The following is a 20,069-nucleotide window of genomic DNA, read 5'->3' as shown; positions in this document are numbered from 1 at the left end:
AATCAGGGGTCTTCACCCAAAAGTAGTGAAAATTGCAGATCTACAATCACATAACGCCTCACGATATAAGGCGTTGTGTTTTTTGGCTATTTTCACTATTTTAAATCGTTTTCTTTTTAAATAATAACAAAAAAAGGAAGGTTTTGGACATACAACGTTTCCACCCGACAACGACAATATTTTTCATACTGTATGTATCAGTGTCACTCAACTTTTTGTCTTGCTTTCTCCCTCTAGCCCCCCTGGCAGTGCGGGTGTCCCCCCAGGTGGAGGTGAAGGCACAGGGGAGTGCTGTGGAGTTCACGTGCTCAGCAGCAGGCGGTGTAGAGACCAAAATTGAGTGGCTGAAGGAAGGCGGTGCCCTGCCACCCAACCACCACATCAAGGACGGGGTGCTCAGGTGAGTTGTGCACACAGACGGTGAATCTTTTCGCACACTATCAGCTATTAACAGGTTAACCCACAGTAGCCAGGTTTGTATGCCCTTAACTGAGCTGTGTATTCTCTGCAGGATCGAGAACCTTGAGAAGAGCAACGAGGGCGTTTACATCTGCAGAGCCAATAGTGTGTACGGACAAGCTCAGGACACAGCCAAGCTTACCATCCAAGGTAAATAATATGTGCCGCTAATATATCGTCACTGTCGGGCAGAAACCTCGTATCTCCAAGTTTCAAATGTAAACGCTTTTTCGGCAAGTAAAGCCCTGCTTCATCATACAAGGCCATCGCACAAAAGTAGTGAAAACAGCAGATCTACAAGCACACAACGCCTCGCGGTGCGAGGCGTTGTGTGCTTGTAGATCGGCTGTTTTCACTAGATTAAATTGATAAATGCAATGATAAATGCAAACCGAACGGTTTTGGACATACAAGGTTTTCACCCGACAACGACGATATATACTGTATATACAATATATATATATATATATATATATATATATATATATATATATATATATATATATATATTGTATATATATATAAAACGCTAATATACATATGTTTAAATCACAGCCACTCTACATAGCTATCATTCTATTCTACATTCTATTATATTGTGTTGTACTCTATTCAATTCTGTCCTTCTGCTCAACTCGTGTCCCTCCCAGCCCTGCCAAAGGTGATGATCAACGTCCGCACGTCCATTCAGACCGTCATGATCGGCACCTCAGTGGAGTTTGAGTGTCAGGCCATCGGCGAGCCTCATCCCACGGTCAAGTGGAGCAAAGTGGGCGGGTCTCTGCCCAGTCACATCGTGGTGAAGGGCGGCATGTTGAAGATCGAACAGGTGAAGGAGGACGACGCCGGGCAGTACCGCTGCACCGCCACCAACGACGTGGGCTCTGTGCAGTCACAGGTCGTCCTCAACGTCCAGTGTGAGTGCCTCAGCACACATTGTGAACCACTTTTTATTTAGCAAATGCAAAGTCCTTGAGCAGGGGTCTTCAAGGTTTTCAGGCCAAGGACCCCTTAGTTGAGAGAGAGAGATGAAGCAGGGACCCCCACAACCTTATCATAGATTCTGTATAGTTTCATTGTTTGACAGCACAATCATCAGTGTTTTTTGGATTCATGTCAATTTGTGTTTTCAGATATTTAACCACTTGAACCGTCAATACTTAATAAACTTGACCTTTCACTCTGTACTTAGTCTGCTATTTTTCCCCTCTACATTAAGCTTGTAGATCGGCTATTTTTGGCTTAAGTTCTCAGAATAAGAACACCACGGTTCAAGTGGTTAATATAAAAAAAGGAGTCAATAGTTTTCTTCTCTCCACAAGCACACAGTGGGCTTGGGCTGCTGCCCCATTTGTAAAGTCAGGCCAAGCAGGGGCCATGTCCAGTCCTGAATCAACTGAGTGTAGACCACTGTGTCCTGGGGGGGTTGGCACCAGGGACCTATTGATTGGGGTTTGACACCAGATGTTTGTTTGGGACCTCCTTGGACTCCCATTCCTTTTCCCAAGCTGATTGGATGGATGGTGAACCAAATCGTTAACCACTGCACTGTTGAGTTCTCAGCTGTCTCGTTAAAGTCTAAATCTTTGTTTATTTGCATGCATAGCTCTTCCCCAGATTGCCTCCCTGCCAGAAACCAAGGAGGTGACAGTGGGATCTGACGCTGTCCTGCCCTGTTTGGCCTCCGGTTACCCTGTACCTCAGATCAAATGGTCCAAGGTAACCAACACTGTTTTACATGTTTTAAAGTACAGTCAAATGTTACATCCCTTTGTATACACTACAACAGGCAGTCTGCAAACTCATAATAGATCTGTGTTTTAGTTCTTTTTAGCAAACTGGAACAATACTCAATACTCATATTCATTCAATTTATTTTTATGATTTTATTTTTTTATTTTTTTTCTCTTTCCAATTGCACCCCTGGGACCCCATTTGCAAACCTGTGCACTACTCCATGAACTCTGTAGAGGTTTTGTTAGAAGTGGGTACTGTACATTCTCTCTGACTGTGTGATGTGTGACTATTCCTTAATCCAGCTGGGAGAAGAGCTTCCTTCCAAGTGTTTCCAGGAGGCCAATGTCTTGACCGTTCCCGGTGTCAGACATGAGGACTCTGGGACATACGTGTGCACCGCCTCAAACAAGCAGGGCAAAGTGGAGGCCTTCACAACTCTTGAAGTGCACGGTTAGTCTGCTCTTCTCATGCCAATTCTAATGTCCAAACTCCAAAATAGCCATTCAGTAGAGATCTGCTTTCATGTATTGTAGATTCTATTTGCATTCATATTTGTTAATAGCAGTGTAATTGTTTGTTCTTTTCAGAGAGAGTCATGCCCTACTTTGCCCAGGAACCTCTGTCCTATCTCACTCTGCCCACCATCAAGAATTCCTATAAGGCTTTCAACATCAAGATCACATTCAGACCCGATAATGTTGATGGTAAGGAATCACCGTCTTTAATGTGCCAGCAAACAGTTTAATTGTAGTCATTATGTACTTTTTTATTGTCTCTCTTTGTTGTTGATGTTTCTTTCTTATGTGTTTACAATGTTTGTGATATGTGTTTTTTGTTGTCTTTCTTTCATGTATATAATCTTTCTTCTGTCCTCCTCCCCTTCTCCCTCCTCCCTCCTTCTCACCCCCGGGGTGGGAAGGTCTCATATTGTACGCTGGTGAGTGCTTGAGAGCAACATTAGCTCAAGTGTGATGCAGTCAACGTTGCTTTTGTTGGGCTGCATTAGACCTTCCCGTAATGCATCCAAAATGCAGAGCATTTTTCAGTGGCTGTCTAAGAGATGCCAGATGGTGAATTGGCTGGCTTCATACAGGCTTGGCATTGCACTGCAGTCAACAGCCGAATGATTACTGGTTAACTGTATGAGGCGTATGCACAGTTAACTTGATCATATACCCTTCTATTTTATTCCATCAGTGTCTATTATACCAGTGAGTAGTGCTTCTCTGAATGTCTAGCCTTGTATTAGAGAGCTGTATCATATCATTTAAATATCTAGGCTTATATTGTTTAAACAATCCTTACTTTATGTTATCTAAACATTGCTACAGTTCTGAAAATAGCGATTACCCTGCTGAGGTGTAGATTGAGTGGGGGGTTTCCCACAGAGGGCAATGAAAGGAGAAAGTGCTTGAAAGTTGAAACTATATCAAAGTCAATTCACATCATGTAATGTGACTGAAAGTTTACTGAGCACTTTTTGATCTTACATGCTGAGTTCCACCCATCTGGTAGCTAAGTTGTAAACGATCGATTCAGCCCAAGAGCCTAACTCTGCTTTATGTTAAGGCAGATGGATTGCTTTATTGTGATGCACATCGTTTCACATAATTTCTCACATATACTTTACGACTTTTAAGACATGATAAAGAAACCCCACATTGTGTGACATGTTTATGCAATCCACCTCTCTTTCTTAATGACTCTCTCTCAGAACTCATTTGCAGACCTCTCACACAGCAAAATCCAGAGAGTGTATTTTACCATGCAGAGACTGAGAGAGACAGTGATGTTAGGAGGCATGTTATCAGACTGGCCTGGCTTTGACAGTATCTTGATGCCTGTGTGGCCCAGTGAGCATGTGTGGATGTGATCATTCCGTTACTGTCAAGCAGAAACCTTTTATCTGCATATTTCATGAAATCATAAATGAATGCCCTATTTTATACTTTGTCATATGATACGACAGCCATGCAAAAGTAATTAAAATAGCTGATCCACGAGTGCACATGGCATTGTGATGCGACACGTTGTGCGCTTTTGCTATTTTTGGAAAATGTCTGTGGCTTTTATAAATATTTAGCCAATGAAAAGTATTAACAAGAGCCCGTGACTAAATAACAACTACATTGGATTTATTGGAACACAGGTTTTGCATGTACAAGGTTTCCGGCCAACAGCGACGATTTGCACCCTGGCTGCGCCCAGTGGCTTTATATTCCCCTCCCTATAGCATGTTGCTTTACCATTCAACTCAAAGTGTGTTCATGTATGTACAGTGAGTGTGCGTGCGTGTGTGTGTGTGCGTGTACAGTAGGAGTGAGCACGTGCGATTGTGCAAGAACCGTATTCACTCTGTGTTGTGGTCTCCCAGGTATGATCCTATACAACGGCCAAAGGAGGACCACCGGAGCAGACTTCATCTCCCTGGGACTGGTGGGCGGCCGTCTGGAGTTCAGGTCAGTGCAGGGTTAACCTCAACGCCGAGGCGTGCCTCTTATCTTAAACATTTTCAAGCCAAGGACACCCGATTTGTCGCATTTAACGCTCTCCAATTCCTTCAACCTCTCAGGTTTGACGTTGGCTCCGGCATGGCCACCATCCGTGACCCCAACCCCATCAAACTGGGGGAGTTCCACACGGTGGAGCTGTACCGCAACCTGACCCTGGGCGTCATCATTGTGGACGGAGGGGAGCCCATCAACGGCAGCTCCCAGGTACTGCTGTGCTGGGTTAGGGTGACGTCTGCAGGGGGTGGGGGGCACTGATTAGAGCAGCGGGTCGCCAAGGACCCCCTCTTTGATATGCGTTAGGCGACGTCCTCATTGAAACACATGTATTTTAATGAGATTTCATCGTTCGCGTCGCATCGCGGGCAGTGCGGATGAGCTGTAAGGCTGTAGTTCTTAGACTCTTGATGTTTGATTTGACATCACAATTGAAACAATTGTAATCAACAATGTATGCTAACCACATTAACCCTGGCATCCCTATGTTGGGTCTATGTTGAGCTATTTGTGCACTTTTTTGTTTGTTGTGTTTAGATTTTTACATCCAGAGACTGGTATGTTTTTAGAGTTTGATGATTTAATATCAGTAAATAATATCTCTCTACAGGGCAAGTTCCAGGGTCTGGATCTGAATGAGGAGCTCCATGTAGGCGGTTACCCCAACTACACCCTTCTGGCCAAGACCGCTGGCATTAAGACCGGCTTTGTTGGTGAGACGTTGCTCTGAACGCACCATAATTACACTTCTCTTAACAGTAATGACGTACAGTACATACCCTCGTTGACTCAGGATTCCTAGAACAGTGGTTCTCAAACCTTTTCAAGGCAAGGAGCCCTGAAATTATATGTATTTGGCCGTGGACCCCCAACTGAAAAGTTTTTGTGCCAGGGATACATCGCAAGAGAAGATTCATGTAAAGAAGTTTCCAAACATTTGTTTGAAACGTGTTCAAAAATAGCAGTACAGCCAATGGCCGGGTTTCCCGAAGCGATTTTAGCCCTTCGTAGCTCACGCATTGGCGTAGAGACGAATCCCTGACCGTCATGTTCCCGGGTTTACATGGGTTCGGGCAGAGTGACTTATTTAGCCCCCTACAACTACACCAACTTTCAGATTTCACAAACAAAGTGCTTAATAAAGTCTCACACCTGTCTAAATACGGTACAGCATTCTATAATTATTACCCATATCCTCTGTGTTCTTTAATAAGAAGCCTTTTTATCCGATCGTTTTCTGTGTTTCCAAGTATTTCCTGGTGTTCCCCATGCACACCAACCCCGATCTATGGACACTGAGATGTGGGCATGGCCTTGCAAAAATGGGTCCGGAAATACATGGGAAAACAGAAAACGATCGGCCATTAGCAGTACGGCCAAACAAGCCAAATAGCCAAAGAAGTATGAAGTGGAGCGGGCAATCCAGTGGTCTTCTAAAAACAAACATTCTGTGTGTTTGCTCTTGCTCTGCTCTCTGTGCAGGCTGTATCCGTCAGCTGATCATCCAGGGTGACGAGGTCATTTTCAAAGACCTAGATCGCAGCTCCACTGGCGTCACAAACTGCCCCACCTGCAAAGACCACCCCTGCCAGGTGAGTCACTTCTGGCCAATTCACAGGTCACATTGTTGTTGTTTTTTTTATGTTACTTTACTTGTTTTAATTCTGGACCTTAAAGGTTATATACATTATCATGTATCATGTACATTTTGCTAATAGACCTTGTATTACAGTAGAAACAATTCCGTTTCTTCCATGCTCTTGTTCAGAACTTTGGGACCTGCGAGGATTCAGACGCCAGCTTGTATAAATGCAGCTGTACCAGAGGTTTCACTGGCAGCAACTGCCAGCACCACCACTCTCTACACTGTCATTCAGGTACAGCGGACAGACACATCTGACCACACAAACACACCACTGCAGCTTGGACATTAGGGACAGACTGCTGTCAGCATCGTCCTATGCACCTATGCATTCCTCATAGTTAATCAAACTCTGAGTTTAACATGTTGTGTACAGTATGTATGTCTTACTGCTGGTGCTGTGACCTGTATTCCTCACAGAGGCTTGTGGACCAGATGCCACCTGCATCAACCGCCCCAATGGCCTGGGCTATGACTGTCGCTGCCACCTGGGCAAGGAGGGAGACAAATGCATGCTTGGTAAGACCGGTCCCTCTCTGCAATTCACCACTATGTGTTTCCATTGTACTAAACGCATTACTATCTCAAATTCACCTACGCATTTTCACAGTGATCAGGAAAAAACAAACAAACAGGGGACTGCTCATGACTCCGACCTCTCCATAGTCCGACTTAGCGTCGGCAGGTTAGCTACTCACCAGCGTCGGCAGGTTAGCTACTCACCAGCGTCGGCAGGTTGGCTACTCACCAGTGTTAGTTTTACTGAGGTTAGGGTTAGGGTTAGGTTTAGGCATAGTTTTACTGAGGTTAGGGTTAGGTTTAAGGTTAGGTTTAGGTGGTCGGACTAAAGGGAGGTCGGAGTCATGACATGTTACCAAACAAACAAACAAAGAAATGTTTAGAAACTAAACATTTGGGTGATCATATGTTACTTAAAATGTCCTACGGGACAGTGCATTAACATGCCGTCCTTGTGCCTGCAACAGGTGAATTGGTGACCACTCCCCTGTTTGACGGGGAGGAATCATACATATCCTACCCTCCCCTGACCAACATCCACGATGACCTGCGCGTGGAGCTGGAGTTCAAGCCCTTGGAGAGGGATGGCGTGATGTTCTTCTGTGGAGGGAAGAAGATGAAGGTGGAGGACTTTGTAGCCATCTCGATGGTGGATGGACACGTGGAGTTCAGATATGAACTGGGCACTGGTAATATAAACATTATCATATACATAATCATGGGTGGACAGTGATATTAGCTGCACTGTAGCTGTGCAGGATTGAAAGTGAGTTACCCTGGTTGAAAACATTTTTTTATTTTTATTTTTTACTTTCTTTCAGGCCAGGCTATTCTTGTTAGCCCAGAGCCGGTGTCTCTGGGCCAGTGGCACAGAGTGGTGGCGGAGAGGAACAAGAGAGCCGGCCACCTGCGACTTGACCAGGGCCAACTGGAGAAGAAGACTTCTCCAGGGAAAGCCCAAGGCCTCAACATCCACACCCCCATGTATCTGGGTGGAGTCCCCGACATGGGCATCTTGCCAAAGCCGGCCAACATCAGCGAGCTTTTTGAGGGTTGTATTGGAGAGGTGAGATGAGAGATGAGAGATGTATCTGTTTAAATGACTCAGTAAAATACAAATATATTTTGTACTAATGAAAAAGACCCATCAATCATTAACTACTAGAATCAGCAGTTGTTCTTGTTAACAGTATCAGCTATTCTGCGAATACAACACCAGCACCACACATTGCATTGTGATAAACAATATGAGACAGTCATAGGCGATTCTAGCCTCTTCCATCAGGGGGTGCAAGACCTCTATGTTTTTTAGCGGTTTTGTAATGTTGTTTTAACGGGTTTCTGCTGTTTATTTTTTACACAAATGTAACACAATATAAACAAAAAAAGTGTAAAACAGTTGCTTCTTTTTCTAGACACCATGAGCATATGTCTATAGGATTTATTTACTTATTTTGCAGACAGAGGCAGCACAGCCAGGACATAAAGCCAAACATCAAGTTAATCATCATTCATCAAGCAATCAAGCAGTCATTTACAGTGTCAAATAAGCATTTCACAAAAACAAATAATAGTAGACAAATCCTTATTACACAATGAACTGCAGCCTCCGGTTTTTGGCACTTGCATACCGATCAATTATTTTCTGCACTTTAATTTCGTGTACTTTCTCAATCTGTAAAATGCCTATATCTGACACTCTTTTATCAGTCATGGTTGTCCGTAAATACGTTTTTAGTTGTCCCAAAGTAGAGATGCCATGGGCTCGCGTGGGCACTTATTTTGCTTATCAACCCTTTATCAATAAAAACAGCTTGCGTGCATGACGTCATGAATTTAGAGGACCCACACTTCTAAAATCCATATCACACCACTGGTCATCATATCAGAGAGTCACACAGCCGGCCAGCACAGGTGTTAATCTCACAGCCCACCCACAGTGCCTGCCGAGTGCCACCGCCAAGCAAGCTGATTCAAAATAAATAGGCTAAGTAGGTCTTACATTGCAAGCAAGCAAGCTGAAATACTTGCCCCTCCACCTCTCTTTTTGCGCACATTTTACAAATCACGATCACTGTTTTATTTAATAATTATAAAATAAAGTTACATTACAAAAATAAAATAAAAAAAATGGCCGCCTGGTGGCCAGGGGGTGCAAGTGCACCCAAGGACACCCCTTAAAATCGCCTATGGAGACAGTAGAGAATTGTATGAGGAGAATCTGGGCTAGCGTCCAACATTCAAACAAAGAATGAACGTGTAATGTGTCTGCCATAAAGTGGTACATTTACCATGCCTGCTCTGTCTCTTGCTCAGGTTTCCATCAACAATAAGAAGGTAGACCTGTCCTATAGCTTCACAGAGAGCAAATCAATCCGTAAGTGCGTGGACAACAGCCCTTGTGATCGCCGGCCCTGCCTCAACGGCGGCCACTGTATGTCTAGTGCTGAGTACGAGTACCAGTGCCTCTGTAAAGATGGCTATGAAGGTGAGCTCCTCTTCACAATGTAGATGTATGTACGGTGTACATGTGTATGTATAAGGTTGTTCTATGTGGACAGCATAACGTATTTCAGTTATGTCCAGGGGTTCAACAAGTAGGTTGAAATTTATTATTGTCTCCACCAGCCGAAGGCTGAGGGAGAGTATGTTTTCCCCTCCGTCACCGTTGGCCCGATCGCTGCCAAACTGAGCACACACACTCCCTGGATGCCAATCTAGAACCTCTGCCCCACATTTTTCAAATCAGCCTCATGGTGGCGCTATAACAGGCCGATTTGTGTGGCCTGGTTGTTACCAGCTAATCTCCGGCGCCGTTGGCCCGATCGCTGCCAAACTGAGCACACACACTCCCTGGATGCTAATTCAGAACCTCTGCCCCACATTTTTTACATCAGCCTCATGGTGGCGCTATAACAGGCCGATTTGTGTGGCCTGGTGGAGACCTGTGCTCGGAAGAGCACTGCTTCTAGTTAAAGATGCAGTGCCATGATGTATTTCCCCTCTAAAACATGATTATCCAAAAGAGTGTACAGAAAGAGTTAAAATTAGTTTTTTTATGTGGCCACACCCACCAGTTCAAGTATGCCTGGTTGTCAGGTGGGTGGTGACCCAGCTGAAGTTAGCCACACCCACAGTGTGATGATTATATGATGTCATTTACTTGCTGTTTTTGGATTGGCACTTTTGACATACAAGGTGTCAGCCTCCGGGAAGAAACCCCAAATACAAAGGGAATACATAATTGCTCGTAACAACCACACAGGGGGTCTAATGAAGTACTGTCAACCTCATAGACACATAAAAACCAGAAAAAGAACAAAACTATGGCACCACCTCTTTAATGATTCAGTTGTTGGATGGATCAATTTACCGATTGATGGATTGATTGACTGAATTCCAGGGGCTAAAGAACTCTTACAATTATTCTTTCAGCATTATTATTCTCTGTATCTCTGAAAGCATGACATGGGGCTTTTCCATGAACCTGACATTTGACCACTGACTGTCATGTGACCACACAGGTGAGCGCTGTGAGGTGGTGAAGGACGTATGCCAGAGCAGCCTTCAGTGCCAAAATGGCGGCAGCTGTGTCGACGGCCAATGTGTGTGTACCTCAGGCCACACTGGTCTTTACTGTGACGAAAGTAAGTGCTGGGTGTACAGTAGTACTTGTTTTCTTATTGCATTTCGCTCCCATTCATTCAACTTAACACTGAGTAATGGACAATGAATCATTTTTTGCTATCAAATAGCAAACAGCACATACGTATACAGTAGTACAAGCGGGTTAATATAGATGAATTAGAGTAACACGTTTGTTTCAGTAAAACCGGATAGACTAGAAGCCATTGGTTTATCTACACAATGATACATGGGTTGGTTGCAGTTTTCCAACCGGAGGGCATAGGTATCTCTGGAGGTCTTATCAGTATTCTCCTCAATGTGTGTCCTCCTAGAACAGCACACATGTTAAGTGCCAAATACAATCACCATGGCATCAATCACCATGTAACTTTATCAGAACCTGACTTATAGCTTGTAGCTCCACTAGACAGACAGACATATATTATACAGTCAGGAATGGGGCGCATATGGCTCTAATTCTCAACAGTCGGAAAGTCCTCTAACATCACACCAGTCCGTCATTTGGTTGGGTCTCCTAGGCCCAAGTGATTAAGTGTGTCTCACCCCTGCACTCTCATGGCTATATCCCGCATACGCAGGCCAGGTCTCCAGTTTCTCCGAGGCCCTGTGGAATATGGAAGGTAGCGGGGCGAATGGTACAGTATCTGAACAATTCAGTCTGCCTGACACGACCGTGACTAACAGGGGCCGTCTGACCGCAAGGGGGCCCCATCCGGCCCCAAACCGACCGTCTACTGCCTAACACACGCACAAGCACATGTACATGTACATAAAAAAACAAACACAAACGTACGTCTCTGCTTAACTGTTGACCAGGTCACTTATTCTGCGGAAAGTTGGGAGAGGGGAATTCTACATGAATGGTGAATTGTAGTGGTATGGTACAAAGGCAGTTGGGAGACCAACTGGCTTGTGTCATGTATCTGGTCCTGTGGCACCTTTTATCATAGTTTTTCGGAGTTAGACAAACGTGTAGAATTCCCCTTTTTTCTTCTTCTTGAGCGTCATGTCCTGTGACATAACCACTCACCATATCATGACATCTTGTCTGTCTTGTTCAAAACTGCCTGTCCAAACCAAGAAGAAAGAAAAACCCAGATGCAAAACATTCTTTCCTCTGAACTTATCTTGTTACAATGTGGCAACATCCAAATGTATATGCTGTACACATACTGAAACAGCAGGGCTGTGTTGTTACTAACCACTAAAAGTGTTTATTGAAAGTACAATGTGATATATTGTTGTTTTGGTAAGGTGACTTTATTGTCAAGCTTTATTTATACAGTGTGCATGGAGCCACTATTTTGGTGAGTGTCTGATGCTTGTCTCTGGGAAGCGGGTAGCATTAGTACCGATAGTTTGAGCAACTTATGTTAGCTTTAGGTCTAGTTTTACAGAGGTTAACGTTGCTAATAAGGTTAGGTTTAGGCATAATTTTACTGCGGCTAAGGTTAGGAATAAGGTTAGATTTAGGCATGGTTGCAAAAACGCTATACAGAAGTTTAACAAGGCAGAACTGTCATTCACAGCGACTACTGGCCAATAACAGCGTGTCCTTACCGGGTCTTGCTCAAACTAGTGGTACTAACGCCACTCGCCTCTGGGAATGTCAGGGATATCGAAGTGTTTGGCTGATGTTGTTGATATGCCCACTGATTTTGAAGCCTCGTTCAGTTTGTAGAAAAAAAAATGTTTTGGTGCCAGTTTGATGTGTTATTTTGTCTATCTGTGTATGGATTTTGAGTTGAAGATGTCAAATTTTATGTTTGCCATTGATCCAGGCAAGTTCAGCATCTGCATTGTGTTTGACTGGGAGTAGTCCCAGATTGAATTTAGTGAAAGCATATATTTATAATCATAAATGTAATCAACCTGGAATATTTGACCAGGGTTTCTTCTTCCATCCTACCACCACCGGGGGGCGCCATAGCAGTGAGGATCCAACAGACTGTACACAACATGCTTATTGCTTACCATGATTATTTTGATGTTTGTTCTAGATTCTCCTTATCAGTATGCAGCACATTTCCATGATGATGGATACGTTGCTCTTCCAAAGACAATTTTCCCAAGAAGGTAGATGTATGGCACACCTATGCACATTGACACACTTTTCGTAGCTTAACCACTTAAGATGTATTTCAAGATGTAATGACGGTGAACATACCAACCTATACTTAATTTTGTTCATTTCATGGTTTTCTGTGTCATAGTGCCCACGACTCTCCGGAGACCATTGAACTGGAACTCCAAACCAGCTCCGCCGAGGCCCTCATCCTGTGGCAGGGAGTGGTAGGTTTCGGTTGTCAGTCCTCAGTCTATAACTATGAGGCAATTGACTATTGACACTATGGCCTCGGAGGAACCCAAGAGATCAAATCCTTAATCCTGGTCTTGAATCATCCACTGTTCCCCATCTGCACCCTAACCTCCACATCCACACCCTAACCTCCCAGCTCGTTCGCTCTCCTAACCAGCACCACCTCCTCCTCCCATTTACACATTTCACCTGTGCAACACTGATACATGATAAAACCGCACTGACACTGGGAATGCATCTTCTTTCTGAATGAACAGCACCACTGTTGGCCTGCACTCATCACTGCACTGGCTTGTTAAAACATTTCTTGTTGTTGTTGGCATGATGGCTGCCGGCCCCACTGATTATGGGGCCACCAAGTTAATGCATGTTTGCTGGTTTGTGCTTTGCCTCTCTAACTCACCGTCCATTTTTTGTCAGGAGACCATTGGCGCACGCAATTTGCGCAAGACGCATGCTAATAAAAAGGTACCTCTCAAAACACCAAAACACTCGACTTCCGGTATGTTTCAAAACGTGTGTTTTTTATGCAATGGGCTATACGAATCTGTAGATAAAGGACACTTCTTAAAAACCACACGTTTTCAAATGTACAAGAATCTGGAAAAAGAGTTAAGGGCCACACAGAGAATAACGATAAAGATAACTATATCAACAATGATGTGAGCATATTCTGTACACACAATGAACCATAATGTTCAATGTACACATGTTGAACATGAGTGATGTGTTGAATGTGACCTCTGTAAATTTGGATGGATTTTGATTTGCTGTTTTTATTGCTCATCAATTTGCTTTCAAAGTGATCCCAACAATATTGTTCGAAACTGTTGTCGTTATAGTTGTGGTGTTGACTTCAGTTAGAACGTTTTTTTTTTTCTTTTTTTTTAAAAACTGCGTATTTATAAATTGGTTATCTTTATACTTAGCATTCTTTGTGTGGACAGGCCTTAATGTTTGTAATGCACCATGGCTTTCCATTTCATTTGTATCTTGCATGGAAAGTTCATACAGTATGTCACATCAGACTTCTTAATCTTTTACAGAAATATTGTACTCTAGATACTGAGATGACAGAAGTTTTCTCAGCAGACAATACTGGAGGACATGAACACAATGTTTTTTTTACTTTGCTACATTCATTTCCAGGAACTGGGAGAACAAGGCAAAGGCAAGGACTTCATCAGCCTTAGTGTGCAGAATGGACACCTTGTCTTCAGGTGACATAGTTTCATATCTTCCACATGTTACCTTTAGTGTGGCTAACTGGCTACTAGTCTCGCGTAGCCAGACAACTATTCCACAATCTCCGAATGCTATATAGAGTCTGGAACGGCAGCTCCCGAACGGCGAGTATCGGAAGTAGCCAGTGCTGCACTGAACTGTAGTCCCATTGGAAACATAACAGAGACACAATAGCTCAGACAAAGTCATTCGAGCGGCCTATTCTTGTTATGATTGTATAGTTTAAGAAAACGTTTGAAAACATCATGGAGGTAACACCAATAACACCAGAGAAAGACGAAATAACGCCCCCAGAAATATTGAAAGGAGACTTAACGCTTTCAGTAGGACATGTTATTGTTACTGCTCCAAGGGAGCGGTTGCGTCGCATCCGCTTTATCTCGCACTCATCGTTTCTATTTCCGTTTGCCAGACTGTATGCCGGGAGCATTTGCCCAAATCGCGGAGGCAACAGTCTGGCCTCGCGAGACTAACTGGCTACCTACAGGAACCCTCATTATTGTTTCCCCAATTAGATACCTCAGCTGCATGATGTGAAAGGGGTTGTTTGTCCGAGCTGGTACTATGCAGATGTGTATCTAATGTTCCTGTACTGTAAAATATATGTACAAATATCCATTTGGTTTGGATTTTACTTTGTGCTCACATGAGTACTGTTGAAAGACTAATGTTATCACGTATGTTATATCCAGTTACCAGCTGGGCAGTGGAGAGGCAGTGATCAGATCCTGGGAGCCCATCAATGATGGCAAATGGCATAAGGTCACAGCAGTCAGGTATGAGGATGAGTATTACTGCATAAACTCACCGTTTGACACAGAACACATAAGCCATCTCTGTTATGAATTCCTGTATTCGTATGATTCTTTTTATTTATTTGATGTACACACTAATATTCATACATATGTTCGGTTGGGGTTCAGTGTACAGTGAGTTTGTGTGTGTTTGTTCCCGACAGAACTGGTAAAGAGGGATACATCCAGATAGATGGAGGACCCATGCGACATGGACAATCCAAGGGCAAAAGCCTTATGGTCAATACCAAAGGCAGCATATACCTGGGTACGCTCTATGAAGAAAACATTTCATATGCATTCTTATTACAGTCCACACGTCTGTGTACTATGGACAATTCCAGCCCCACATCGCTAATTGTGTGAGTGTCTGTGTGTGTCTGTGTGTGTGTGTATGTGTGTGTATGTGTGTGTGTGTGTGTGTGTGTGTGTGTGTGTGTGTGTGTGTGTGTGTGTGTGTGTGTGTGTGTGTGTGTGTGTGTGTGTGTGTGTTCGTGTGTTCGTGCGTGTGCATGTGTGTACGTGTGTGCGTGTCTGTTGGTTCCTGTGACAGGGGGAGCCCCAGACATGGCCGCGGTGACGGGAGGGAAGTTCTCGGCGGGCATGACGGGCTGCGTGAGGAACCTGTCTCTGATGAACGCCAGACCAGGCCAGCAGCCAGCCCAGGCCATCGACCTGCAGGCCCACGCAGCGCAGGGCGTCAACGTGCAGCCGTGCTCCTCATAGGCTGCAGCACACAAACCACATCTACACACACACACACACACACATGCAGTATGTATAAATGCAGACACACACCCAGAGACTATGGAGTGATGTCCCAGTCACACACACACACACTCACACACCAGACACACACAGAGAGACTGACACGCCTAGATCCTGACAAAAAAAACATGGTGCTTCGCTGCTACCAAAACGAAAAAGATGAGAGAAAACCATGACGAGGCAAAAAGGATAACTTTCTCTGTGTGTATTGAAAAACAAAGAAAAAAAAACACACAAAAAAGAGAAAAAAATGAAAGCGATATTAACAAGTCTTCTCTTTCTCAGTGTTGTATTGCTCAATGAAGGACTATTAACACAGGAGATCCAGTACAGTTTACATACTCTCTGCAGTAGCTTTAGCCATGATGAGAAGAGTAAAGAGTAAAATGCTATAGGCCTTCTACGATGGGTCAGATCCTATGGAGTTGGAGATGTTTTTACAGCACTGAATTTTTATTTATATACATATGAATATAGTATATATATTATATTTGTGGGGGAAAACATGCAAACTAACCATAACTGCTCTTCTACTTTTCCCTGGAGTTTATTCTGGGGTTCTAATACTGTGTGTCCAGGGCTTTTTGTTTAGTTTTTATTGTTGTTGTTGTTGTTGTTGTTGTTGTTGTTGTTATGGGCCTAACTGTATTAATACTTGAAGACTTTTAGGCCCTCTTTCTTCACCTTCACCTGTAATGCCTGATTTATGCTTTGTCGTAAGACAGGGTCTTATGGCGAACACAGACAATCTACAAGCCCACAACGAGTCGCATTTGAGAAGCTTTGTGGGCTTGTAGATCGGATATGTCTGGCACACGCCACCGCCACACAACAAAATATCAACCAACCTTAAGGGAACATTTTGGGCGAGCATGCTTACAGTACAAGTGTTTTGCATCTTGTTGAGAGAGGGGCTGCACATGGTCACGGCACATGCAGCTTCAACACACAACTCAGGTGAAGACGCAGCGAAAATAACATCAATCAAAGAAACACAACTCTAACCGAAACCGGTGGTGCTTGAACTTGGCTGAATTGTTTCTGAACTTAAAGTATTTTTCCTTCATAGCTTGATGGCCTCTTCAGTCTGTTTTTTTTTTCTTCTTCTTTTCTTTATGAAAGAAAACTTGGTGCTAACGTCAGACATTAAGACAGAACCCACAGTCATATAACTGTCTGTCTGTCGCCTTTTACTGTTGTCATAGAGATGCTCAGTTTTAGAGTTTAGCTTGGATGTCAGTGTAAGAGGATTATATAAGATTGATTTTATGATGATGTGATGTTACGTAACTCTGCAGCCTTGTTTGATTGAGTGGATCTCAAAAGTCAAAATAGGAGGTTTTATGAGCAGAAAAAAGGTCTAGTTCTATAGGTTGCTGATAAAATGTATTGTATAAAATTATCTGCCAGCCAGGTAACATTGTTGTCATTTGAGAATGTGTGTGTTTACACGTTTAGAAGATTTGTTGGTTCTGTATGTCTCATGGCCTGCCATTTATCACAATCCACGTATTATTGAGGCCCTTTATGGTGTTACTGGTGTGTGTGTGTGTGTGTGTGTGTGTGTGTGTGTGTGTGTGTGTGTGTGTGTGTGTGTGTGTGTGTGTGTGTGTGTGTGTGTGTGTGTGTGTGTGTGTGTGTGTGCGCGCGCAAATCAAATCATCCATATCCTCAGGAGGGTCAACGCAGAACTGCCTCAAGTTATTAGTAATGTTTTTCAGGATTAGTAACCTTAGTAGCAATTCATCAAATATAGCAGTGGTCTTTTGCCAAACCCTAAAGGCTACATGGTTTCTGTGAAGTGTGATATACATTTAGGTGTTAGATGCTTCCTCAACATGCAGTGGAATACTTCGAGTTAGGATAGACTATGGTAATAGATATGCTCCTGCAGGTGCTGTGACCAGTTGTGTTTGCTCCCATAGAACATGCTCGCCCACTTTTAGCTGACCACATGACTGACAAGTTGCCCTTGGGGTTCACCAACCTTTCACCAGGTACACTATATTGTGTATCATTATTTTATGCTTTAACTATTGAAAAATAGCAGATATACAAGCTCACAGCGCTGCACCGAGTGCCGCGCTGCGAGCTTGTAGATCTGCTATTTTTGAAAAATCGTGAAAATTAGAATTTTGACCAGATTCTATAAGTGTCTTTTGAATCCTTCTAAGATTCTTTTTGTTTCTATGTCAGCAATCTGGCCAGCCATCATCAAAGAAAAGGTCCTTTTCACTTAACTGGAGCTCAGTTAGTCGGTTCTTGAGAGACTACTATGTCAGTGGTTCTCAAACCTTTTCATGTGAAGGACCCCCAAAATGATATTTATTTGGCCACAGACCCGCATCTCAAAATATTTAGTTCCAGGGACCACCCAGAAGCAAAATTTGAGTTACAAACGTCCGCTTTGAAAATACATATATTCAAAGATTTGCACACATTTTCACGACTTTTTCAAAAATAGCAGATCTACAAGCTCGCAGCGCGGCACTCGGTGCCGCGCTGTGAGCTTGTATATCTGCTATTTTTCACTGGTTAAAGCATTCAATAATTCTAGGCCTAAATGGGTTAAACTTAAAAACATTTATAATAATATTACAAAAACAAAGAATTAGCACTATCATTTCACTTAGAGTTGCTTCATTTTTATTTATTTTGTTGTTGTTGTTGTCTTTTTTTCTTCTTCTTATTTTCATCGCGGTTTCCAGGCTTGACACTGCAATTTTGTAGAGCAATCAGAAAAGCTTGCCATTTTCTTTTCACTGGTTATTGTGTTATTGTATATTGACTCCCACTCCCCAACCCTTTCTCCCTTTTCTTGTTTGAGATTAAATACTGTCCCTGTTCCCTCGAGGTCTTCATAAATACCCTATACCCTCCCATGAAGATACCCTGACCCTCCAGTCATCCCCACATCATCCCTTAGAGCAGTGGTCCTCAAAATAATCATATTTTAACTGAGGACCCCCCACCCTGTTGAGCACTAACAGTTGAGGCATTATATTTTGTATAACACGGTTCTGTTGTGACAATAGCAGCTCTACATGCTCACGAGGCGTTGTGAGCATGTAGATCTGCTATTTTCACAATTTCAGCCTCTATATATTTGACAATTTGGACAATGTTTAATTTGTCATTTTAGAGGTATTAAAAAGTCCTTAAATTGTCACTTTAGAAATGTGCAGATACCCTCTATACACTTAAACTTTATGTTGGTTTGTTTACTGTTGAGTGAGAAAACAATTTCACATGAAGCCAATCATCTGGGGACCCCCCAAAATAATTTGGGGACCCCCCTGGGGGTCCAGACCCACAGGTTGAGAACCACTGCCTTAGAGAGTGTTCACCTGTGGTGCCTGACTGGAGCTACTTGGTCAAGCAATGGGAAACTGGTCTTACTTATTCTGTTTGGTATGATGAAATAAGTCTTAGGCTCCAAATATAATGAATCATCTTTATCTGCAAAAAAGGCGCCATCCTTTGGTTTTTTGTATTATTGTGGACAGGTTAAGAGCCAGTCAACCACCCTGCAATCAAAAGTTTGGAAGACTATGTGCTTTGTCGGGTGCCTCTAATGCTTAATTTATAATCTGTTGTATGACGGGAGTTGTGTGCTGAAAATAGCAGATCTACTCATGGTGAGGATGTACATCGGCTGTTTTTGGCACACAACACTGGCATGTGACGATGTATAAATCAGCCTTAATGTATCTGCTCTAAAACTGGACTTCCATATCATGCATATACACTGTACATGACCTGCCTCCCAATCCACACTGCTAGAGTAGCTTTTTTTCTTCTTTTTTTTTTTTTTTGGTCACTGCGAAATAAAGCATGGCTAAAGGCATTGACTTGATGCCACACTGTCAATATTGATGGAATTTCAGATTTTTGAAGTTGTTCATATTTGTCTTATGTTTTTCAATTTGGAATGAGAGACGAACAATGTCAAGATGAATCATCATCATCAGAGTTAAGTGAATGAAAGTGCATCAGATTTAATATTGTCCACGTCGGGATGACCTGCTTGTGTTCCTGACTTCCATTTCCAGTGTTGAAAGAACCCCAGCCCCTCCTCCCCACCTTTGGTGTTTCTTAATTAAAAACAAAATTCATGTGCTATTTATAATCTCCTGAGTTTGCTTATTTTAATTTGTTGACATGAGTTTCTGTGGTTTATTTGCCATAAGTTTGGACAGTGATTTGTTCAACCATTTTAGTTTTGGGCCACATCTCATTCATTACCCAGGATATAGACTGAAAGCAGGGTTGTCGCACACACATTCTGGGCCCTGGATACAATGATTCACTGCTTGCCCCCCATGAATGTTATTCATAGGGGGAGGAGGTTTAAACCTTAAGCCCCAGGGGGGTCCAGGGGAAGAATCCGCCTAAAATGTATGCCCAAATTGGAACAGTTGTGGACACAA

General features: G+C 43.1%; 1 protein-coding gene across 4 annotated transcripts in view; it reads left to right on the top strand.

Annotated features, from left to right (window-relative positions):
- Positions 1-19,710, top strand: part of hspg2 (heparan sulfate proteoglycan 2) — a 125,951-nt gene extending 106,241 nt beyond the window's left edge. For 2 of the 4 annotated variants that reach the window (XM_080734076.1, XM_080734073.1), the window contains 24 exons: positions 238-400; positions 512-609; positions 1,110-1,376; positions 2,066-2,178; positions 2,499-2,646; positions 2,784-2,900; positions 3,116-3,133; positions 4,571-4,655; positions 4,769-4,913; positions 5,314-5,416; positions 6,186-6,295; positions 6,472-6,580; positions 6,766-6,864; positions 7,332-7,553; positions 7,686-7,930; positions 9,181-9,352; positions 10,389-10,511; positions 12,513-12,588; positions 12,726-12,804; positions 13,253-13,300; positions 13,982-14,052; positions 14,770-14,853; positions 15,036-15,139; positions 15,425-19,710. In XM_080734076.1, the coding sequence (XP_080590202.1) occupies positions 238-400; positions 512-609; positions 1,110-1,376; positions 2,066-2,178; positions 2,499-2,646; positions 2,784-2,900; positions 3,116-3,133; positions 4,571-4,655; positions 4,769-4,913; positions 5,314-5,416; positions 6,186-6,295; positions 6,472-6,580; positions 6,766-6,864; positions 7,332-7,553; positions 7,686-7,930; positions 9,181-9,352; positions 10,389-10,511; positions 12,513-12,588; positions 12,726-12,804; positions 13,253-13,300; positions 13,982-14,052; positions 14,770-14,853; positions 15,036-15,139; positions 15,425-15,597 (2,972 nt within the window). In that variant the 3' untranslated portion in view covers positions 15,598-19,710. The remainder of the gene's footprint in view (positions 1-237; positions 401-511; positions 610-1,109; positions 1,377-2,065; positions 2,179-2,498; positions 2,647-2,783; positions 2,901-3,115; positions 3,134-4,570; positions 4,656-4,768; positions 4,914-5,313; positions 5,417-6,185; positions 6,296-6,471; positions 6,581-6,765; positions 6,865-7,331; positions 7,554-7,685; positions 7,931-9,180; positions 9,353-10,388; positions 10,512-12,512; positions 12,589-12,725; positions 12,805-13,252; positions 13,301-13,981; positions 14,053-14,769; positions 14,854-15,035; positions 15,140-15,424) is intronic. The other 2 variants (XM_080734074.1, XM_080734075.1) reach the window with 2 other exon arrangements.
- The last annotated feature ends 359 nt before the right edge of the window (positions 19,711-20,069 follow it).

The sequence above is a fragment of the Nannobrachium achirus genome (genome assembly GCF_963921795.1).
Source record: "Nannobrachium achirus genome assembly, chromosome: 9".
Classification (NCBI taxonomy): Eukaryota; Metazoa; Chordata; class Actinopteri; order Myctophiformes; family Myctophidae; genus Nannobrachium; species Nannobrachium achirus.
This window is presented reverse-complemented; position numbering and strand designations above follow the sequence as displayed.